The sequence below is a fragment of the Leiobunum rupestre genome, chromosome 6 (genome assembly GCF_980474605.1).
Source record: "Leiobunum rupestre chromosome 6, qqLeiRupe1.1.hap1, whole genome shotgun sequence".
Taxonomy (NCBI): domain Eukaryota; kingdom Metazoa; phylum Arthropoda; class Arachnida; order Opiliones; family Sclerosomatidae; genus Leiobunum; species Leiobunum rupestre.
In genome coordinates this window covers 44,243,949-44,269,329 of record NC_143389.1, presented here as the reverse complement: position 1 = coordinate 44,269,329, position 25,381 = coordinate 44,243,949, and the positions used below count along the sequence as shown (strand labels likewise).

The 25,381-nt window shown below is 35.0% G+C and overlaps 1 protein-coding gene and 1 long non-coding RNA gene across 3 annotated transcripts; both read right to left on the bottom strand.

Annotated features, from left to right (window-relative positions):
• Positions 1 to 6,866: 6,866 nt before the first annotated feature.
• Positions 6,867 to 8,195, bottom strand: LOC149941107 (solute carrier family 35 member G1-like). Its single transcript, XM_090178120.1, has 2 exons — positions 7,866 to 8,195; positions 6,867 to 7,801 (listed from the first exon to the last, which is right to left on the bottom strand). The coding sequence occupies exons 1-2, from the start codon at positions 8,131 to 8,133 to the stop codon at positions 7,062 to 7,064; spliced, it is 1,008 nt and encodes a 335-aa protein (XP_090034246.1). The 5' UTR covers positions 8,134 to 8,195; the 3' UTR covers positions 6,867 to 7,061.
• A 10-nt stretch (positions 8,196 to 8,205) lies between these two features.
• Positions 8,206 to 15,259, bottom strand: LOC149941106 (uncharacterized). Of its 2 annotated transcripts, none has more exons than XR_016481231.1 (3): positions 15,100 to 15,259; positions 14,966 to 15,029; positions 8,206 to 9,156 (listed from the first exon to the last, which is right to left on the bottom strand). It is a non-coding gene; the product is annotated as an uncharacterized LOC149941106 (long non-coding RNA). The 2 variants fall into 2 exon arrangements; XR_016481232.1 differs by lacking the exon at positions 8,206 to 9,156 and adding an exon at positions 14,230 to 14,270.
• Positions 15,260 to 25,381: the final 10,122 nt, after the last annotated feature.

The following is a 25,381-nucleotide window of genomic DNA, read 5'->3' as shown; positions in this document are numbered from 1 at the left end:
AAGCAAAAACCTTACCATCAACAAAGCACAGAGAGCCACTTGACTAACCGCCAGCTTTTAAAGCAATTAACGTTAAATTATCTCCTTTGAATTAACAGAACTATATATAGGTCGTTAAGAAAGTGGACCACCCACAGGGTCTACCCTTTAACCCTCTAATCTCGGCTGACTGCGCTAAAACAAGATTTAACCTTTAAAAAATACCAGATTAGGCCTTCATAAATTCATTAATAAAAAAAGACTTTATTACCTATTATGCTTACGATGCCTGTCTTAATTTCAGTGAATCTAAGCAGCTATCGGTGGTTCTGTGGTAGAGCGCTCGACTGCCAAGCCGAATGGTCTGGGTTCGAAACCTGGGTGGCGCATTTGTTTTTAATCAATAGAGAAACGCTAAATTAGAATTTCTTCGATGCAATAATTTCAATTTCAATTCTATTGCAATTAAACCAAAATTTCGTACTCTATTAAATACGCTTCCGATAAAGCTGAAGGTCTAATTTTCAATAAGGCGTAACAAGTGTCGGTGGTTCTGTGGTAGAACGTCCGCCTGTCAATCAGGAGGTCTCGGGTTCAAATCCCGCCCGATGCGATCGCAAATTGATACTAAGACGAATACCGTGTACAACTGGTGGAAACCCTGCCATTGGACGTTGAGAGGTCCGTCCCAAAGTCATTAAGAAGAAGTTGGAGAGAAAACGCCCATATAAACACAACAGACTCAACATGCACATCCATCAGAACACAAACACAACAAATTCAACACTCACAACCTACGCATAAACATTACAAAAACCGTAATACACCAAACCGTCACGACGGTGAGCGAAAAAACACCATCCAAACCAAACCGCAAATGCATACGTTAACGCTCACCGTCACACGGTGGTTTTGCCAACCCTTTGAGAAACTGCGTACGCAGTGATTACACTTTGCACCGAAAATGCGAACGCGTTCGCAGTCCTGACAGACAGACACACCCACAGACCCACCCACAGACCCATCCACAGACAGACACGGTCGTTGTATAACCCATCCTAGGGGACTTTGTCCCCTCGGAGAGGTAAAAATGTAACTTATTAACGACACCTATCAGACTGAAATTTATAGAAATTATGTTCCTGTGTAACATCGTTCATAATAATATAGACTGTATGGAATTTATTGCAAGTGTGAATTTAAGTACAAACCTATGTAAAACTAGAAATACTGAAACATTTTATGTATACAATGTCAAATCAAGACTAGATGCAATAAGACGCAGTCAGACTGATTATAATCATGTTTGTACTAAATTAGATATCTTCTGTAATAATAAGTCATTGTTTAGAAACGCTCTTAAAAAAACACTTCTGACCAGTTCGGTATAACAAATAAGAATTGCGAAATTACATAATTTTCAAATACGTTATTCAATACAAGTCTCTTTTATTTATTTTTTTGTGCAATATCTTAAAATTTTCATATTTTAAACGAATGTAATATGTTTTATGTCAAAACGAAGCTGGAAAAGTCGACAATTTCTTTTATTAATATAAACCTTTAATGTAATGTAATGTAATATGAACACCCTGTATATATCTGAAAAGTGTTTTTGTAAACATCTTTATATGCAGGTAATAAACTCGAATTGAATTGAATTGAATAATTCACAATTTAAATTTTAATATAATATTAACTTAATTCATAATTTTAATTTTAATATAATATTAACTTAATTCATAATTTTAATTTTAATATAATATTAACTTAATTCATAATTTTAATTTTAATATAATATTAACTTAATTCATAATTTTAATTTTAATATAATATTAACTTAATTTATATTTTAATTTTAATATAATATTAACTTAATTCATAATTTTAATTTAATATTAACTTAATTCATAATTTTAATTTAATATTAACTTAATTCCTAATTTTAATTTAATATTAACTTAATTCATAATTTTAATTTAATACTAACTTAATTCATAATTTTAATTTAATATTAACTTAATTCATAATTTTAATTTAATATTAACTTAATTCATAATTTTAATTTAATATTAACTTAATTCATAATTTTAATTTAATATTAACTTAATTCATAATTTTAATTTAATATTAACTTAATTCATAATTTTAATTTAATATTAACTTAATTCATAATTTTAATTTAATATTAACTTAATTCATAATTTTAGTTTTAATATAATATTAACTTAATTCATAATTTTAATTTTAATATAACATTAACTTAATTCGTAATTTTAATTTTATGATTAACTTAATTCATAATTTTAATTTAATATTAACTTAATTCATAATTTTAATTTAATATTAACTTAATTCATAATTTTAATTTATTATTAACTTAATTCGTAATTTTAATTTAATATTAACTTAATTCATAATTTTAATTTAATATTAACTTAATTCATAATTTTAATTTAATATTAACTTAATTCATAATTTTAATTTAATATTAACTTAATTCATAATTTTAATTTAATATTAACTTAATTCATAATTTTAATTTAATATTAACTTAATTCATAATTTTAATTTAATATTAACTTAATTCATAATTTTAATTTAATATTAACTTAATTAATAATTTTAATTTAATATTAACTTAATTAATAATTTTAATTTAATATTAACTTAATTAATGATTTTATTAATTATATTAATCTTATATTTAATGAAATATTTATAAATTATATTAATCTTATATTTAATGAAATATTTATAAATTATATTAATCTTATATTTAATGAAATATTTATAAATTATATTAATCTTATATTTAATGAAATATTTATAAATTATATTAATCTTATATTTAATTAAATATTTATAAATTATATTAATCTTATATTTCATTAAATATTTATAAATTATATTAATCTTATATTTAATTAAATATTTATAAATTATATTAATCTTATATTTCATTAAATATTTATAAATTATATTAATCTTATATTTAATTAAATATTTATAAATTATATTAATCTTACATTTAATTAAATATTTATAAATTATATTAATCTTATATTTCATTAAATATTTATAAATTATATTAATCTTATATTTCATTAAATATTTATAAATTATATTAATCTTATATTTAATTAAATATTTATAAATTATATTAATCTTATATTTCATTAAATATTTATAAATTATATTAATCTTATATTTCATTAAATATTTATAAATTATATTAATCTTATATTTAATTAAATATTTTAGTATTTTAATGTAAAATTTGATCGTGATCAGGAATTGAACTCGGGTCGCATTGTAACAATGCGGATAGTTCACCGCCGAGCCATTGACTTCCTTAGGGAAAATATTATATTATATTATATTATATTATATTATATTATTATGATAAGGCGGGTTTTTTTACTAAACGGATTAATACAATATCTGTATATATTGTTTATTGAACTTTGTTTGTTTATTCTTTGGTACGGTTTTTTGTTTTGTTTTAAATTTTTGTTCAATTCTTAAAAAAATTTCGTTGAAACACAAAAAGTAGTTCATTGTTACCTTTTAATAACGCTTACAAAAAGGATAATTATTCAAAACTCCCGCGGAAACTATATCAAAGTAATAATATAGTGCCACCGTGTGGAGAACTATCAATCAAACCGGGTAGAAAATATAATCTCTTCAATTTTTCAAACTTTAGTCAAATCTCGACTGGTCAAAAAAACACAAAATAGAAGTACATAAGGCCGTTGCCGTCAATATAGAAGACTAGTCGAGAAGCCCGCCTTACAGGCGGGCCCTCAGCTAGTTGTGTGTTTCGAGGCACTCCAACCCAGTACGCCCCCCAACCCCTTTTACCCATGCGATAATTTCCGTGGCACTCTTTTCCCCTTAGTCGAACCACCGCAGTAATTAAGGCTCCCTCTCTTTTTTCCATGCGATAATTTCCATGGTACCCTTAACCCCATAGTCGACCTCCCCCGTAAGGCCCCCTCCCCCTTTTCCCATGGGATAATTTCCGTGCCACCCTTTTCCCCATAGTCGAACCACCGCAGTAAGGCACCCTCCCCCTTTTACCCATGCGAGAATTTCCGTGGCACCCTTTTCCCCATAGTCGAACCACCCCAGTCAGGCCCTTCCTCCCCTTTTTACCCATGTGATAATTACCGTGGTACCCACTTCTCCCTTTTCCCCATGTGATAATTACCGGGGTACCCCAGTAAGGCCCTTCCTCCCCTTTTTCCCCATGTGATAATTACCGTGGTACCCACCTCCCCCTTTTCCCCATGTGATAATTACCGTGGTACCCACCACCCCCTTTTCCCTATGTGATAATTACCGGGGTACCCCAGTAAGGCCCTTCCTCCCCCTTTTTCCCATGTGATAATTACCGTGGTACCCAACTCCCCCTTTTTACAATGTGATAATTACCGTGGTACCCACTTTCCCCTTTTCCCCGTGTGATAATTACCGTGGTACCCACTTTCCCCTTTTCCCCGTGTGATAATTACCGTGGTACCCACCTCCCCCTTCCCAATGCGAGAATTTCCGTGGTACCCTTTTCCCCGCAAAAATAACTCAAACTCGCAGTCGTACCAAACCCCCCTGTACCCCTTTAAGCCCCCGGTATCCAATGGCTGATGCATAAAGGCCACGGGACTAACGTACGGGCGGGCCCTCAGCTAGTTGTGTGTTTCGAGGCACTCCACCCCAGTACGCCCCCCAACCCCTTTTTCCCATGGGATAATTTCTGTGGCACCCTTTAACCCATAGTCAAACCACCGTAGTAAGGCACCTCCCCCTTTTTCCCATGCGATAATTTCCATGGTACCCTTTACCCCAAAGTAGAACCACCCCAGTAAGGCCCTTCCTCCCCTTTTTTCGCATGTGATGATTACCGGGGTACCCCCAGTAAGGCCCTTCCTCCCCCTTTCCCCCATGTGATAATTACCTGGGTACCCCTCCCCCTTTTTCCCATGTGATAATTACCGTGGTATCTCCTCCCCCTTTTCCCCATGTGATAATTACCGTGGTACCTTTTTCCCCATAGTCGAACCACCGCAGTAAGGCCCCTCCCTTTTTTTCCCATGCTATTATTTCCGTGGTACCCTTAACCCCGTAGTTGACCTCACCTCGTAAGGCCCCTTACCCTTTTCCCAGGCGATAATCTCCATGGTACCCTTTTCCCCAAAGTAGAACCACCCCAGTAAGGCCCTACCTCCCCTTTTCCCCCATGTGATAATTACCGGGGTACCCCCAATAAGATCTTTCCTCCCCCTTTTTCCAATTCGAGAATTTCCAAACCCCCCTGTACCCCTTTAAACCCCCTGTATCCAATGGCTGATGCATAAAGGCCACGGGACTAACGTACGCCGAGAGAGCCACGGGACGTTCAAACCGGAACGACCCCGAAACCCCCCACCACTCCGAAATTCGCGGCGGAAACAGAGAGAAAATTTCGGGTGTATTGCGTGTTGGGACAAACACGGCCCAACTCTCAGGGGTGACAGATTTTGAGAAAATAGATAGTCGAACCATCTCAGTAACGAAGCGAAAGGCAGTCTCGGTTTCCCTCTGTGCCGCGGGTCGCTTTTTCCTCGCCGCCCCGCCTTTGGCTTCGTGACAGACTAAGCAAACATTCCTGAAAGCTCGGACGTACGACCGACGACGACGACCAACGTACCAAGCGCTCCTTATAATATAGATAATATAGATAGATAGATATAGTCTTTCTTAGTTCTTGGCTGTCAGACGAACTACTACAGGACGGGGTCCTGGTGTCGGTCAAAAGTTATGAGGTACGTGAGTGAATGGACTTAAGTGTATGAACAGTGCGTGTTTAAGACTGAAAGTGTTAAAGTAATTGTAAACTAACTCAAGTCAGCTGTCAAGAAAAACTGTAAGATAAAATTGATTGTTATTATTTTTTAATTGGATTCCGAAAAAGAATGATTTAAAGCTGTGGATTTAACTAATTTTAATTCGGAGGAAAGGAAGGAAGAATTGGAGGAAATGGTGAAAGCGCGGTGAATTAATGTTGATAGAGCACTTATTTTTTGGGAAGGATGGTGGCATGATTTCGCGTGTAAATAAGATAAGGCATTGCAAGGCTTACGATAAACTGATGTTTGAAATTGGAGAATGTCAAGGAAGGGCAATTTGCTGTCTTGTTCAGTTTCTATGGTAAATTGAATGGCTGGATTGATTGAGTTTAAATGATTGTGGAATTCAGAAAGACAAGCTAAGCTATGGGGCCAAACGCAAAAGGTATCGTCATAAAATAGGAAAAAACATTTAGGTTTTTTGGGGGCAGAACTGAGGGCAAGTAATTCAAAATTTTCCATAAAGGAATTACATAATAATGGGCTTAAAGGTGAACCCATGGCCATGAAATGGGTTCACCTTTAAGCCCATTATTTTGAATTACTTGCCCTCCGACGGCAGCAGGCGCTAAAGCGTCTAGCCGATGAAAAAATTACGCAAGAAAATCCACGACTTTTGACGGGTTGCGCTCTCCTTGTGTGGGGTGTTGTGTTTGTTGCTCCTAGCAGGCATCAACTATAACGCACCGTACTTATTAAAAAAAAGAGTGGGCTAGTATGAAATTTCATTAACGAGAAGTATGAATTGTTAAACGAAATATAACCTGCAAAGCAATCTTTATGGAAGACCCCTTAAATTTTTCAAGTTTCCCTGTACAGTGGCACCAAAGACAAGAGCGACCAGAGCTGCAAAAGTTGGTCTTACACACTAAATACCTGAGGTTATATTCCCTTTATTAAAATTGACGTCTTTAGGACAGATTTAAAGATTTTAAATTCTAATAATTTTATTTATGAAAAATTGTCATTTGTGGTATAACCATTTTTGGAGGGGGGGGGTAAATTTCCGTAACAACTTCGGTTAGAAGCACTATTTAAAATGCAGATGTAGTCTGCGAAGGTAGACGTTTCACGAGAATAAAATTAGCTCTACAGGAACACTCTTACTTATCTCTATAATATATATTACGTATATATATTATAATGAATTCGGTTTTAAATTATTAACGTCACTCGTATAACAACAATGAACTAGGAGTTTATTGGACTTAAACTGATCCTGTCCAGTTCAATATCAACGGGTACGGGCGTTTTTCGCACTTTCCTGGCCTTCAGGCAAAAAATACATATCAAAGAGGCTAATATCATGGCCGCGCCCAAATAATCGGACCAGAAGAGGCGTTCCTTCAAGACGTAAACGTCCATCACCATGATGAAGATAATTTGCAATGTTAAACTCGTCGAAAGCGTGCTCAGCTTCTCGGCGCGAATGGAAAAGTTTTCGGTCATGGCGGCCATGATTCCGGTGATGCCGGCGAACATCAACGTCACTGATTGAAAGCCGCACTCTGGCCAAACGTTAGTTCTAGTCGCGAACCAATAAACGACGAAAGTCAAACTGACCACGCACCCGACGTTGAACATGGCGACGAGCACCGGCGTTCGGGTCATTTTGGACGCGATTACCATTAAGTAAATCTGACTGCAACAACAAGCGAAGGCCCAAGCGACGCCGATTAATTTGTCGCTTTCTTCCTTTTCCGGAAATTGGTCGTTATCCGCGTGGTTAGAGAACGCGATTGACGGGCGGCATATCAGGAAGACACCGACCGCCGCCAACAAAGCCAGGAAGAGGTTTTTGACTTGAAACCTTTCTTTGGTCATTAAGGGTGACAGCAGCGAGGTCAGGATGGGAGCGCAGAAGACGATGGCCGTCATGTCCGACGCCGAAATGTGACGTAAGCTCTGGGCCGTCGAAAATATGTTAAACCCTGAAAAATACCAAAAATATCATCGAGGATTTTAACTCGTAACGTATCCCAACGATTAATATACCGGCGAAGAATACCCTCTGCAGGAAAAGAACCCTTTCGCTTCTGTCCGTAACGAGGCCGTTCCCTCGATGGATACAAATGGGTAAGAAGAAAGTGGCTTGGCAACAGAAGGCGCAGATGGTCAAGGCGACTGCGGAGGCGTCGACGTTCACTTTGACCAAAATGGTACTGATTCCGCACAGTAGACTGGACAGCAGGGCTAAGCTGACCCCGGTAAATGGGCTGAGCTTCGAAGTGATCATTCCGAGACACTTTGATCCGTCCTCCATGTCGAACGCCGCTATTCGCCGTAGACGTTTTGGGTAGTGACGGCGTCGCGGTGTATCGGCATTACGAATTCTTTTATGACGCGGTTTGAACGCGTTTTACGCGTATTGGATTTTCACGCCGCTACAGTTGTTTTCTACAAACGTAAAACATGTGTTTCCCTCCCTTACGGAAATAAACTTTCTTAATGAGATACATACAAGCGAAATAAAGAGCGCGCTATTTGTAAGTCACCCAATCGATATTAGACTCCATTTTTTCTTTGTATGACCTACTTCCAACTACGCGCTATTTTCCATATAATATAGGCATAGCATGTGGCAAAACAAACGTACATGTTCAAGTTGCTATTATCGTTGGCTTATTCGTGTACATAATACTCGCTCGTCGCTTTATCCTTTGCAGGCTCTCGTTGAGTTTAGAGGGTTACGTATTTTTTTATATTACAACTCTGAAGTTCGGGAGATGAGACTGGTCATCAATCGCCGTTGATCCGTTACCTCGTTCTAATCCGCGATGATAAGGGTCCTCTTCGGCGGAGGAATGACTTCTCTTAAGACCGAAGAATTCAACTTGATCCTAGCTAATTTAAGGCGGGGATCACCTTAGAAACCGATTGTTCCGTATCGATCGTAGCTCTATTTTAGGCCTTTCTTTCCAAATAATCGGTTGCTCGCGCTTTGATTACGGAGATGGTGCGAACGAGTCCTTCTCTAATCGTTATCCATAGCCCAAAAGTTTGTGTTTTTCCCAGATTCCTCTAGTGCCCTTTGTCTTTAGTAGAGACTATCCGCCCACGAAACGGACCTCTGTATTTGGAAGACGGCTTCGGCGTCGGGAGTACCCGCGCAAAAATAGAAAATGAAGATTTACGATTTTCCTCCCAGTGGGACCTTCCCGACAATGACCAGATCTCTGCCTTCTTTCTTTCTTTCTTTTCTATTTCCATGGATACGCCTTTTTTTTAAATAATCGTTCCTAATTATTTATAGCAGTCGCTCAAGCCCACGGTCTTTTTAGAAAACCTATATTTTCCAAATTTGTCGTAAAAGAAAGAATTTATATTAACACGAGATTTTAAAATAAGGAAAGTTTTTTCATTTTTATTTCGTGCCTCCCCAAGTCGGGTGTAATGTAGACCTATATGAAATATGAAATTTCCCAAAAGGAGACGTTGCACTACCCACTCGATTTGCCATGGCAACCGAAAATGTTTTTGACCACTTAAAACAAAAAATCTCCATTTAAAAAAGCATGGGATTTTCTCGGTTTCACGAAAATTTAAAAAAAAATTTAAAATCACGAAATGAGTAATTTGAACCTTATTTAGGTAAATGTCCTCAAGTTTCGGTTGCCAAGGAAAATTTAGTTCGAAATTTCATATCTTATATAGGTCTACTTTACGTCCGACTTTGAACAAAATCGGCAATAAACACCTCGGGTACTCTCCTTGTAAGTTGACAATTTAAGGTTAGCTGTCTTAAAGTTACCAATATATTACATTCCATTATGTTACGTTACGTTTTATTATATATTATTATATTTAATTTATAATATAATTTAGTATATATTATATATTATTATATTTAATTTATAATATAATTTAGTATATATTATTATATTTAATTATATATTATTATATTTAATTATATATTATTATATTTAATTATATATTTTTATATTTAATTATATATTATTATATTTAATTATATATTATTAAATTTAATTATAATTACTATATTTAATTATATATTATTATATTTAATTATATATTATTATATTTAATTATATATTATTATTTTTAATTAAATATTATTATAATATAATTTAGTATATATTATTATAATTAATTATATATTATTATATTTAATTATATATTATTATATTTAATTATATATTATTATTTTTAATTATATATTATTATTTTTAATTATATATTATTATTTTTAATTATATATTATTATATTTAATTATATGTTATTATATTTAATTATATATTATTATATTTAATTATATATTATTATTATTTTTAATTATATATTATTATATTTAATTATATATTATTATATTTAATTATATATTATTATATTTAATTATATATTATTATATTTAATTATATATTATTATATTTAATTATATATTATTATATTTAATTATATATTATTATATTTAATTATATATTATTATATTTAATTATATATTATTATATTTAATTATATATTATTATATTTAATTATATATTATTATATTTAATTATATATTATTATATTTAATTATATATTATTATATTTAATTATATATTATTATATTTAATTATATATTATTATATTTAATTATATATTATTATATTTAATTATATATTATTATATATATTATAATTATATTATATATGCGGAGTTCTGGTACTCTACAAGTGTTGGTAGGTAATAGTGAGCGGCTCCTTTTCAAGGCCTGGATAGAAGCAAAATGAAATTACTGCGGAAAAGGGCGATCTTTGCCACACGGTTTGACGCAAACCGGTCTTCGAAAGATCTCAGGGACTGGTTCGAAAAAACACATGATATGAAAAATTTCAACATCTACAAATTAAACACTAGATACCCTAATACTTACTCCTCTTTCTACGTTTCGGGAACTGCGGCCGACTTCGACGCTTTGCTTAATCCGGAGAAATGGCCGAGAAATATTCTAATCAAAGAATTCCGAGGACCACTAAAATCTCAACAAATCACTCAAGAAGGATCTGATCCAGCTATCATATCTTAACTCTAGCAAGAGTTGCTACAACGACTCATCTTTTTCTCCTCACAAAGTATGGCAAGACAAAACTCTGACCTAATAAAAATTTACTATCAAAACGTTCGTGGCCTTCGGACTAAATTAGACGAATTCCACACGAACTTCACGAATTCTGACCTTGACGTCATCTGCGTTACCGAGACTTTCCTTAATGATTACCACTATGACAAAGACTTCGTACCTGAAAACTACATTTGCTACCGTGCTAACCGATACGGCGGATCAGGCGCCTTCACTCGAGGGGGAGGATCTTTGATACTAGTAAATCGAAGTTACAGTAGCATCCGACGAATGGACCTGGAGCTTACCTCAGAATGCGTCTGGATTGAAATCGAACTGGAAAAAAAGCGGAAACTGCTCATCGGTAATCATTATTTTGCTCAAACAAGACCTCTAGATACCGTATTGAACTATTATAACGAAATCATACCGAAACTAGAAATGTATTCTCAGAGCATTGTAATTCTTGGCGACTTTAATCTTCCGAAAGTAGACTGGAGCACCCTTGATTATAGTAACTGCAATTCGGCTGTCAAACCCAGGGCCGAAGCTTTAGTAAATTTCGCCACAACTCTTAACCTATCGCAATTGAATTATAAGAAAAATAACTGTGGCAATATTCTTGATCTGGTACTGGCGAATAGTAGCGCCGTAACTATGTGCCCAAACGTAGCTGACATTCTTAGTGCAGATATTTTTCACCCACCGCTGGAAATAAAAATAGCCAAAAATATGCTCCTACGTGATTATAACAGTACAAAAGGTATAGAAAAACAACTCGATCTTAAAAATGCAGAATATACGAATCTTTACCTCGCTCTACGAAATACCAACTGGTCAACTTTATTAAAAATATCTAACATTGACGAAGCTGTGGCTCACTTTCAACTGCTAGTTAACAAGGCCATCTACGAAAATATATCAAAACGTAAAGAGAAAAAAACAACGGAGTATCAGAAGCGAAAACCTCGCTACCCACCATGGTTCAGCGACGATTTGGAAAAAAGAGCTATCGAGAAAACTTTATTACCACAAAAAATTTCGCAGAAAAGGAAACTTAAACGACCTTAACGCCTTCAAACAATCACGTAAAAAGTGTCAGGTGTTACTAAAACTGGACAAGAAAATACACGAAGATCTAATCGCAAATGATCTTTTCTCTAATCCTAGCAAACTTACGTTAACGACAGAATTAAAGGGGAGAATAGCAACATAGTTTTAGAAGAAAATGGTGAATTTGTCTCGGACCCCGTTGAATTAGCAGAGAAATTTCAAAACTACTTCTCGGGTTTAGGCGGTATCAATGAAGACCAAATAACTCCTACGTCGCCAAGTGATGCAACCAACAGAAATGATTTACACTTTAAAATTCCCAATAGCAATACGTTCTGTACCCTTGAAATAGAAGAAATTGACGTTGAGGAAGCAATAAAAAAAGTCAGACCAAAAAAATCATCGGGTTTTGACCAAATCCCTGCGGTGATCGTCAAAGGTTGTCAAGATATTTTTATACCAGTGCTTTGTCATCTATATAACCTCTCTCTAAAAAACGGACTATTCCCCACGTCTTGGAAAACTGCTCTAATTATTCCTATCTTTAAAAAAGGCTATAAAGGCAACATAATAAATTATCGGCCCATTTCAGTGCTAAGTATCTTTTCCAAAACTTTTGAAGCTATAACGCACAAATACCTCTCGACATGGTTTCAGCCACTCTTAAATACTAACCAACACGGCTTTTGTTCTTAAAGATCCACAAATACAAATCTGATGTGCTTTCTAAACGACGTTATGCCTTATATTGAGAACCAAGGACAAGTCGATACTATATACTTAGACTTTAGCAAGGCGTTTGACCGCATGAGCCATAAAATATTCCTCAGAAAATTAGAGCAGTACGGGCTGGGGGGCCAAATCTTAAATTGGACCGCAACTTACCTATCTAATCGCTTAAATATAATAAAAATTTATGGTTTAATAACAGATATATCGTACTCAACCAATCGCGGGGTACCACAGGGGTCCTGCCTTGGACCTCTGTTTTTCAACATATTTGCAAATGACATACCCATATGCGTGGGTGACGAATGTAAAATCAAGGCGTATGCTGATGATAACAAAAATTACAAAGGCATAAAAACAATCGAAGACTGTAAAACCCTCAATGTTAATGTGCTAAAATTTTTCAAGTGGGACCTTCAAAATGAAATGCCTCTAAACAGTGCTAAAACAGTAGTAGTGTCATTCACCAGAAAAACTTTAACAAATATTATATACCCTTACGAAATTAATGGTGAAAAATTGGAGAGAAAAACATGTTTAATGGATCTGGGGATATATTTCGACAAAAAACTGAATTTTACGGCCCAAGTTAATTATTTAAAGACCGATTGTACAAGAAAACTATACGCTATCCTGAAAATAGCCCGAAATTTAAGATCTCCGAGAATTTTCTTAATCTTGTTTAAATCGCTCATACGCTCCAAAATAGAATATTGTTGTCAGATATGATATGGGCTAGTTACAGCACTTACCTCCACAATGTTATTGAGGGAATTCAAAATAAGTTCGCTAAATTATATTATCTTAACTTTTATCCCGTCCAAAACTATGGATATAAAACTGTCATTGAAAACTGTAATTTACAATCCATACATCATCGAATAATCTACCATGAAGTCATGACTATCTATAAATTATTAAATAATCGAACAGATTGTAACGAACTACTAACGACGTAAGTGCTATAAAACTAAGAACTCGCAATAAAATTACCCGCTCGAGAGATATATTCTATACAAATGACCTTAAAAATAAAAATATTAATCCTATACAACGAATTCAAAAGAGATGCAACACACTACGTAACAATATAGATTTTTCCGAGAAAAATCTAAATATATTTAAAAAAACTCTAAATGACGCTATTAAAAAATTTAAAATGAAAATGTAATAGAAAAACTTAATAGGGAAGAATTGTTAAAATAAAGATAAAATCGCACAACCTATGTAACGAAAACTTAAAAGTATAACAAAATAATATAATACTGCCACGTTAGCAAATATATACTGGTGTAATATAACAATAACAAAAAAGGCAATGGGGAAATAACGTAAAGATAAAAATTCTAATTAAAAATGTATAATGCGGGATAAAATAAATATATCGCTCTCTTGACAATGTGTAAAATTTTCACCCTATAAATATGTGACTTTATTGCAAAATGTAATTTTTATTTTATTTTTTAGACATTTTCTATTGTTCGACAATGTTTAGATTGTAAACAATTTGTTTTTTACATGTAACGTTTTTGATTGTTCGTGACAAAAATCTTATAACCTGTAACATTATAAAAAGTGCTTTAATGCATGTTATGCTATAGGAAATAAACATTTATTGAATTGAATTGAATATTTAATTATATATTATTATATTTAATTATATATTATTATATTTAATTATATATTATTATATTTAATTATATATTATTATATTTAATTATATATTATTATATTTAATTATATATTATTATATTTAATTATATATTATTATATTTAATTATATATTATTATATTTAATTATATATTATTATAATACAATTTAGTATATATTATTATATTTAATTATATATTATTATATTTAATTATATATTATTATATTTAATTATATATTATTATAATACAATTTAGTATATATTATTATATTTAATTATATATTATTATATATTATTATATTTAGTTATATATTATTATATTTTATTATATATTATTATATTTTATTATATATTATTATATTTTATTATATTTTATTATATATTATTATATTTTACTATATATTATATTATTTTATATTATTATATAATATTATATTTTATTATATATTATTATATGTATATTCTCGTGAGAGAGACCTTATATCCTTGTAATATTATCACTAAAATTACCGAAGCATTCTTTAATTAAAATGTAGAGGGTCTTAGTTAGGAAATCTATACAACAAAGAAATTGGTTCTGAAATCTACAAAGAAGGCTTACTTTTTTAAGCAGTGACTGATGTTATCGAGGTTCTTAGCCTTAACCCCAAACAGTTTCTTTTTTCCTAAAGAATATAATTATAGTTGAGGCTTTCGCGTGTGTAAATCTAGCACGTTTCAGTAAGTTTTTTTTACTCATCCAGTTCGGAGTCATATTTTCCGATAAAGACTTTTTGAAAGTGTCTTTCCTCGCTTTTTCCTCTTCAGCCCATTTGAAGGTGAAATATGTTTCTCAGCCTCTGCTAGTCTCCTGGCACGTTTTTCGTACGAAATAAGGCTTTCTCTCTGTTTTTTTCTTTTTGCCTTCGCGGAAACGTCCAACAAACGTCATTACGCTGGAGACGGAACAACGGAAGGTACAAAGCTATTTTTAGGCTCTGATCCTTGAGAAAATAGTACCGACTCTTTCAGAGTTGGAAGAAATAAGGCTTTTTCATAAAATGTACAAATTACATTAAGCTGGATCTTTTTGGTATAAACCTAATTTTTGCTCACCCCAATTTTGGGTCCCGTCTAGTCTTTGAAAGTACCTCATACTTAATTGTCTAAAAATGTTTTAAGATATTATATAAAAAATAAATAAATTTTATTAAAAATAATAATTATTTCATTTAAAATAGACTTGTTAATTTTCTGGGAAAATAAAACGCGGAAAAATTTATAGAAAATTTTTCGCAAATCGGAAAAATAAAAATTTGAAACATAAATTACTTTTTAAGGATTTTTAATGTTTTTAACTTTTAATCGATATAAAATGTCTAATAACAGTAAACATACTACAAAACCTTAATAGCGTTACATTGTTAATCAGTTTAAACTAGTCTAGACGTTTAGTTTTACTTTTAGATTCTAAAAAATGAGGTGAAAATTTCGCTTTATTTAAATTTGCAAACAATATATTAGACTAATCATGGAATGAAAACTTTTTTTATTTTTTTTCGGAAAAATACGGAAAATATTCCGACTTACAACACTAATTTAAAATAATTTTGAAAAAATTATATTTTTCCGCCACGGTAACGTTTTTATTAGTTGTGGATGGAGTATTTACCTAAATTTTACAAATTTTATATAATTTTATGGACAAAAGACTTATCTACCTTATCTCACAAAAAGGAAGAAAAAACGCTAATTGCGGAAGAAGGTTACCTGAGAACTAGAGTCAAGCAAGCCAAAATACGTGACTTTTCCAAGAAATTCGAAATACGAATCCTTGAGTATTTCTACATTAGGGTGACTTTCATTTTTTGTTTACTATAGTCATAATTAAAGGTTTAAAATTAAATACTAATTTTCTCAAATAGGGGTATTTACACTCGCTTGACTTTTGCTCTAAAGTAAAGTATATTTCTTCAGAAATTGGTTTATTTGCTGTGTTGACTGATTAATTTGTGGGGGGTATAGTATAAATTTAAGTTGAAACACCTTACGCTACTTGATTGAATTAAAAATAAAAAATCCGCGAATTTAATGGGCATAGTGGTTAGCAGTTAGCGCTTTTCATTTGCATCAAAACTAACTCAGGTTTGACACCGTCTTCTGGTACTTCGTTTGGAATTTATTAACCAATGTATCCGGCTACTCTGTGTTGAAACTTATTTTCGTGTAATTTGGTATCAATTTCGTTAAAATCGTTAGTGTAGGGTCGTCATTTCTTAACTCCTGTTTTGATATTAAATCTAGAACTGGAAAATTAAATATAATAACAATTTTTCTATAAAAGTGGTCGAGTAATTTTGCTATGGAACTGAATAAAAACGTATTTCAAAAAGACATAATTTGCCATTTCTTATCGTCCCTTCTTGTACCATGGCCAGAAAACAATATTTGTTTTAACTTATGAACTCAGTTGATTTTGAAAAGACCGAGAAAGTTGTTCAAGTGGACAATTTTATCATCATTTTGTATTAAGAGCTTGAAACGAAATAATTTTAACTAAGTGTATAAAAGTTGTCAAAAATGATAAAAATAAAAACTGTATTTTCTAAGTGGATCTATTCAACTGAATACAGTTGATTTAAACCGAGCTGGAGAGTTCTATGTCAACCCTAGGATCTCCATCGAGCGTATGTAGAGATCAAAAGAACCTGTTACATAATAGAGTAGAAGAAACGAAGAAAGAAAATCAGATAGAGGACGGACGGAAAATGCGTCTGATTCAATTGCCCCGATTGGATAATTCTTTCTCTTCCATCCTTTTCCGTCGCTACAAGTTTCATCCCCAAATTTACTTACGGTAGTTCGCTTTACGTTAATCACGGGTGTATTGCCCTTAGAACACTTCTACAGGCGCTCCGGTCTATTTTCGCCTACATTTCCAACAGTTGGAAAACTGTTCTTTTATTTCAAACCTTGACGCTTCCCCCTAAAGTAAAATGAGGTCTTTAAAGACTTTCGGATTTTCCTTATTTTTCTTATCCTAGTTTTCCGGTTAAAAAAATATATGTGAGAAGAAAACCCTGTTTTTAAAGTTTACCCGGCGCACACATTTGTAACCCTACGAGAGTCACCCCTGTACATCGTTATTTTGATTCCTCCCCTTCTTTAAGCTTTAAATCAAAGTTAGTTGTTCCCGCTGCCCGTCTCCGAGTCGTTTATAAAGCCAGGATGGAGAGAAGAGAGAGAGAGAACACTGAGACATTAGAGCCAGGTTCCCCATTAAACACTCTAGACTCATTTATAAAGAGTAGCGGATAAGGAAGTAAAACACGCGTCTCTCCGGGTCTTCGTACCAGAGAGAGGAAAAAATCGAAACGGGAGGTAGGGAATGGATCGGCGCAACTTCCGTACGCGAACGGCCTAGTTTCTATCACGTTTCTGCCCGGGGTTAGGGTTCTCGGTAAGAGTATAGCGACTCGATCGGTTACTAAGTCGCGAGAGACGCTCTTCATTGTCGCTACTGTCTCCATCGAGAGTCGCTCTCCGCAGTGTAGGCTCGAAGTGACGGTTATTCGACTATGATTCGATTAATTAGCGAAAAAAAAAGATTGATTGGGTCTCTAACTCGTTCTCTTCTCAACGAAAAAGAAATCTGACTGGATCGATATTTGCTTTTCCCGTTTCGAAGAGTAGCTCTCGGCTCAAATGATATTTAAGGCTCGGGGATCGTTAAAAGATAAATCCTCAGGCAAAGGTTGTTGTCGATTACCGGCTAGTTTAGTCAATCGCTCGATAGATGGAGATACAGTCTTTACCTTTTCTAGAGGGGCCGCTTAACTTTCTTCTAATAATCGATTATTCTATAGCTTAAGCGGCGGGATGCTTCGTCCTTTTCGGCCCTTTTGCCGCCGCAGTCAAGGATGTTCGATATAGAATGCTCGATTTTTCTGGCTAAATGCTTCCAGGTCATTCTAATGTTTATTGGTTGCGCGCTTGGAATTTTCCCACGTTGATTGCCAATGGACGGATCTGTTCCATCGCCGCGGTCAATGGTCAAATCAAACTTAGCGGTCAGTCCGCTTCGCTCGTTTATCGATCCCGATCTCGAACGCTACGACACGGATTCCCGAAACTATTTTGACCTCCACGGTATAGAAAAGCCTTCGTTGTATCACAAGTATCTCATATTTTTCTTAGAGAGAAGTACGCAGAATCAGTACTGTGTAAGTTCACACGCTCCAACTGATTGTTCAAAATACATTTCGGGATGATGAATTCTAAAACTATTTAATTTGGAAAATGTGGCTAATGAATAAGTAAATATTCCTACATTAATCGGAGTAATACGCTACGGTGTACAGTGCCGTACTAACCCATAGCATGGCCCCTATTCAACCTTACGGATAATGCGGCTCTTAATATGTATGTTTCAGCGGTTTGACGCGCCCATTGAAAACTAGCCTCCCGCCTATGAAGCGAGTAGTAACAAACACAGCACCCCACACAAGGAGAACGCAACCGGTCAAAAGTCGTGCATTTTCTTACGTACATTTTTCATTGGTTAGACGCTTTAGCGCGCCTGCTGCCATCGGAAGGGAAAAATTCGGAAATTGTCTTCCCCCCGCCCGTAAAACGTTCAGCCTAAAGGCTCGTCCAATAAACACAACACTGCGTTAGCGTGCTTAAAGGCTAGCTGCGTTCTCCTTGTGTTTGTTGCTCCTAGCTATGAAGGTACAATGGCACATATGTCCTATATGTCTTATATGTATACATCTCTCGTAGTGTATTATATACTTTTGGTTGCATTTGACCTTGCCCTATGTTTACTGGTATGGAATTATTCAGGTTATAATTTTCACCCCGAAAAGGCATTTTGTAAATTTTTCATTATTATTTTCAAATCGTGTTAGTTCTGTTCTTTAGTCTTTGTTTAAAATTAACTTAATGTTTAATATAAGGAAAATATTGCTCCCTTAAGTCGGTCAAACATTACAGAGTTTCTTCCAAAATTTCGTTTGGTCCTTATTAATTGTTTAATGCGCTCAAAACTTGATTGGAAGGCGAGGGGCAGGTCACTTCCATTTTGGGTGCGTCTTAATCGTAGTAAAATGTTTAAATCAGGGTAATCGTGATTAAATCAGGTTAATCAAGATTAAAAAATCTAATCAAGATTAGAAAATCTAATCAAGATTAGAAAATCTAATCAAGATTAGAAAATCTAATCAAGATTAGAAAATCTAATCAAGATTAGAAAATCTAATCAAGATTAGAAAATCTAATCACGATTTAAACGAGATTTAATCATTCTAAACATGATCTAATCTTTTTAATCAGGATTTAATCATTTAAACGAGATTTAATCATTCTAAACATGATCTAATCTTTTTAATCAGGATTTAATCATTTAAACGAGATTTAATCATTCTAATCATGATATAATCATTTTAATTAGATTTAATCATTTTAATTAGATTTAATCATTTTAATTAGATTTAATCATTTTAATTAGATTTAATCATTTTAATTAGATTTAATAATTTTAATTAGATTTAATCATTTTAATTAGATTTAATAATTTTAATTAGATTTAATAATTTTAATTAGATTTAATAATTTTAATTAGATTTAATAATTTTAATTAGATTTAATAATTTTAATTAGATTTAATAATTTTAATTAGATTTAATAATTTTAATTAGATTTAATCATTTTAATTAGATTTAATCATTTTAATTAGATTTAATCATTTTAATAAGATTTAATCATTTTAATTAGATTTAATCATTTTAATTAGATTTAATCATTTTAATTAGATTTAATAATTTTAATTAGATTTAATAATTTTAATTAGATTTAATCATTTTAATTAGATTTAATCATTTTAATTAGATTTAATCATTTTAATTAGATTTAATCATTTTAATTAGATTTAATCATTTTAATTATATTTAATCATTTTAATTAGATTTAATCATTTTAATTAGATTTAATCATTTTAATTAGATTTAATCATTTTAATTAGACTTAATCATTTTAATTAGATTTAATCATTTTAATTAGATTTAATCATTTTAATTAGATTTAATCATTTTAATTAGATTTAATCATTTTAATTAGATTTAATCATTTTAATTATATTTAATCATTTTAATTAGATTTAATCATTTTAATTAGATTTAATCATTTTAATTAAATTTAATCATTTTAATTATATTTAATCATTTTAATTACATTTAATCATTTTAATTAGATTTAATCATTTTAATCACGATTTAATCAATATAATCGGTCGAATAGAGAATTTATCATTAAAATCCAAACTAAAGTACGATTTAATCATACTAATCACGATATAATGATTTTAATCAGGATTTAATCATACTAATCACGATATAATTTTTTTAATCAGGATTTAATCATTTTAAACAGATTTAATCATTTTAATCAGATTTAATAATTTAAACATGATTAAATCAGATTTAAACATTCTAATCATGATTAAACGTGATTTAATCAACTTAATCGTGATTAAATTGAATTTAATCAAAATAATCACGATTAAATCGGATTTAATCTTTTGAGGGGTGCGTCGTTAATCAAGGAAGTGACCTGCCCCTCGCTGGAAGGTAAATTGTACGTTTGAAAAGTAGATGAAATTTCTTTCCGTTCCCAAGCGGCGTTATAACATTTAAAATTTAGTTATTCTATCAATAAAAGTATTTCTGGAAGCTTTCGGATCTCGTCATTCGTAATTCTTTGGATACTGAATAATGAAAGAGTTAATTTGAACAGGATTCGAGCTGTTTTAAATCCAAATCCCAAACATTTTAGTTCCTAAAGGCAATTCCTCGCTATTTCGTTTTAATATTAAAGTGTCCCCCCAACCCCCACCGGCCGCGCGCGAGGAAAAAGCATTACCAGAATGAAATCCTAAATAAGAAATGACCCTGTTTTCTTGATGGTGTGGTATAGGACGATGCTTTTTAGACAGATTTATTTCTTGGATAAAGGATTTATTTTAAGTAAAATAATAGATAATTAACTTATTAAATTTATTAGAATATTTCTTTCCAAAATCATCCCCACAGAGAATGCTGCCAGAACTTTGACAGTACAAAGAACAGAGTGTCGCGACAAAAGTGGATAATACTCCATTGTGACTTTTGGTCACAGGCATTTGAGTCCAGATCTAGTATGATTTTGGTCATTACTTATGCTATTATTAAATGCCTGTGGATGAATGATATCAGAATACGATACATTTTGTATTCAGCAGTATGTACGGAGATGAAACGAAGATTATTGAAAATGTTGTTCATTCCTAATTTGAATATCAAACGCGAATTTTTGATTTAATTGTCAAGATTTGAAACGTTGTGAAACGCTGCTTTTCAATTCTATACTGCTGCTTAATCGAACGGGTCGGAGTGTGCAATAACTGGTGGCTTTACCGGGGAGTCGGAGTCCGGCTCTTGTAACCCATAAGGGCGGTGGCGCACTGGGAGATGTTAGCTCTGATCAAATGGTCCTATATCCACCTCCGATTTCGGTCAGGAATGGGCTGGAAACTGAGCATATTTTTGTAGGAAGACGACGATAAGTGTGGTAATGTTTGTTTGTTTTTTTTTGCAGGAAGACTATGAAAACGAAGACGACGATGAAGAAAAGAGCGACTCTAAGAAGGCTGGATGTAGAAATGTTTTGTTTTTATCATCTAGTTCTTTTTAGCATAACGATGAAGAAGACGACTATGAAGACAAGGACGACTCAAAGATGAAGTGTGATTTTTTTTCCTCCCTCAGGACGACGATGAAGACATTGATAACGACTCGAAGATGGCTAATGGGGTAAGGGTTTTTTTTTAGAGGAAGATCAAGAAGATGACTAAGAGGACGAGGACGACCCAAAGATGAAGCGCGGTAGTGACAAGGACGACTCGATGACTCAATGTGTGTAGATATTTTTTTTAGGGCTATGACGAGGACGAAGATGATGTTGAAGACGAGGACGACTCGAAGAAGGCCAAAAATTACGATGAGGAAGACGACTATGAAGACGTGGACGACTTGAGTAATTATTTTTTTTTATATATATATTTTACAAGAATACGATGAAGAGGAGGACGGATCGTTGACACAATAATGTTTTTTTTAGATAAGGAAGACAAGGACGTTGACGCAATAAGGTTTTTTTTTTGTAGGAAGAGATCGGCTTGAATTGGCGCTGTGTGATTTTCAAAATATTTTCGTATTTTTTTTTCAAATTTCATTAATTAAATCACGACGTAATTGGAAGTGTCCACCATCAGGCGCTACTCTATAAGCTACAACGCCGGAGCCTTGAGGGAAAACTCCTCCGCTGGGTGGAGAGCTTTTTGGACGGCCGTACCTTCCGAGTCCGAGTTAATGGCAAACTCTCAAAGCCGTACTCAGTTACCAGCCCAATCTTATTCTGCGTCATGCTCGACGACATTCCCGAGCTGTGTCCGAGGCCGGTTGACCAAGACATGCGGATGACATCAGCACGTGGATTTGCGGTCCAAACCTCAGCCGCCTCTTCCCTGCGATGCAGCTTGCTCTCGATAATATCTCGAGCTATGGAATCACCTGGGATCTAAATTTCCAACCACTGAAATGCCAATTCATGATCATCACCAAATCAAAGCAGATCCAGGCCGGCCTTCACCTCACGCTCGGGCGCACTGCCCTCTCTCGGGACTCGTCCTATCGGTATCTCGGAGCCCTGATTGACGACAAGCTGTCCTGGTCCCCACACATCGAGGTCCTCGTCGCTTCTTCGCTGAAGCGGCTTAACCTTCTGAGAGCCGTCTCCGCGACACGTTGGGGGGCGGGAAGGAAGGTCCTTCGCCTTCTCTACACGCATCTCCTTCGCTCTCGGCTGGACTACACTAGTTCTCTCTGCGCCTCGGCCACAGCTACCACGCTCGGCAAACTCTACAAGGTTCAAAATGCCGCTCTCAGAGTCATCCTAGGAGTTCCACAGTCCACTCCCATCCGGCTCATGGAATCCGAAGCAGCCATTCCTCCTTTGCGTTTTCGGAGAGACCTCATGGATCTCTTTAACATCGCTCCATGCGGAGCGTCTGACACACCCGATTTCTATCCTTCCCTATTGCGATCGACCCTACCTTCTCTGGAACTCATCGAGGACCGTTTCCCACCGGGCCGACTCCCTTTCCCTCTCGAACGTGGCGCCTTGCACAGGAGTACAATCTCACTTGGCTTTTCAACTACTCCAGGCAAGGATCGAACAAGGGTCGAAAAACTGCCTCGGGCCAAGGCCGAGGCCGAGGGTTCAAAAATGCTCGGCCTCGGCACCGAGGCCGAGGCAACGGTTTAATGGTCAAAACCGTCAAATGGATAAATAAAGCTTAAAAATAAAAGTTTTAATATCAAATATTGTAGATGTTTCGTCTCTCCAAGCAGCCCCACCCCCTCACGTTTCGCTTTTCGACGGTTCCCACGAAAAGAACCTAAAACAAAAGTTACAAAACTAAAACTAAAACTTTCGAGTATTGACTCCTCCTCCGCGCAAGAGAGGGGAAAAAGCGTTCAAGGTGCCGGTAGCCGGACGATCGTCTCCACATATTCATTCTCCTTAGATATAAATTTTAAGGTAGAAAATGGGCCAAAATTTCAGTTATTCATGTTTTTAATAAGAGTGAAAAAATCCTCGGTTCCTCGGCTATATTTAGACGACCCTCGGACCGAGCCCGAGGGTTTTCCAAATGGCCGAGGCTCGGTTCGAGCCTTGACTCCAGGGCCCATCTCCCTCATCTGCGAACACGGGAGTGGGAACCACCAGCGGCCACGATCATTCCTCGCTGGCTCTCTTCTACCAAGGAAGACCTGCCATCTGACGCGCTTCGGCAGCTCTTTTTCGCGACCCTCGAACCTTACGCCAGAGATGCTACGGTCATCTATACGGACGGCTCGCTCTCCTCGGACTCGGGTGTTGCTGGTGCGCTTTCGCGATTCCGGCCCTCGGCGTCGGCGCGAGGTCCTTCGTGGACTCCGGGCATCCTATCAACCGGGTTGAGCTCCTCGCTATCCAGATGGCTCTTTCATACGCGGGGACAAATGTGCCTGGTGAGCTGGTTATTTGCTCCGACTCTCAGAGTGCAATCACACAACTGCTGACGCGCTCTTCTGATCTGGTTGTTTCAATAATCCATGATCTATGTGACAATTATCCCCGCTCCGTCACTTTCCTTCGGTGCCCAGCTCACGTGGGAGTGCCAGGCAACGAAACGGCGGACAAACTGGCCGGGGTCACCCAGCTTCAACGTCCTCAGGGGGTGCACTTCTTCCTTCCCTCGACACTCTCGGAGCTAAAGAGTGTCTGTGGGAAAGCGATCACCTCTTCGTGGACTCGCACCTGGCGGTCTCTCGCAGCCCAGTGGCCTCTCCTGGCTGCGAAGCCGAACCCTGACTCTCGAGCCGTTCTGGCCGTTCAACTTCCTAGACTGGAGGACACTCTTCTCGCGCGGCTTGGTTGGGGCAGACTTCCCACGAAGGCGGTTCTTCATCGTTTCGGGCTTCGGAACTCGGACTCCTGCCCTCGGTGTGCGGTACGAGAGGACGCCGAACACGTCCTGTTCGCGTGTGCCTCCTTCGCGACCCCTCGGTGGAATCTCTACCTTTCGCTCCAGGCGCGGGGTCTCCCGGACTCCGTGGTGGGTGTTCTCACCACCGTTCACGCGGGTTGGCAAGATGTGATTTGGACACTTGTAAACTTCTTCGTAAAGCTTTTCCGCGATGATTGTGATTATTGTTCTTTTTGTATTTATTTTTCTGGTGTGTATCCCTTTCAGCGCGTTTGTTCTTTCTCAATAACGTTTGTTCGCGGACTTTTCTCCCTGTGCACCTGGTGTGAAGGCCTCGTTGCTATATACACCAATCCCCGCTACTATTGTTATTCTGTCCCCCCCCCCAATCTACCCCATTGAGTTGGCAGTATTATTCCCAATTCAATGATCTACCCCGAGCGATATACCCTATTTTAAGGTTTATGGGAA

Excerpts from the sequence above, each read along its gene's own strand:
- LOC149941107 (XM_090178120.1), bottom strand. The coding sequence starts at position 8,133 with ATGGAGGACGGATCAAAGTGTCTCGGAATGATCACTTCGAAGCTCAGC. Across the intron at positions 7,802-7,865 it reads GCAGAGGGTATTCTTCGCCG|GGTTTAACATATTTTCGACG; the intron begins GTATATTAATCG and ends GGTATTTTTCAG.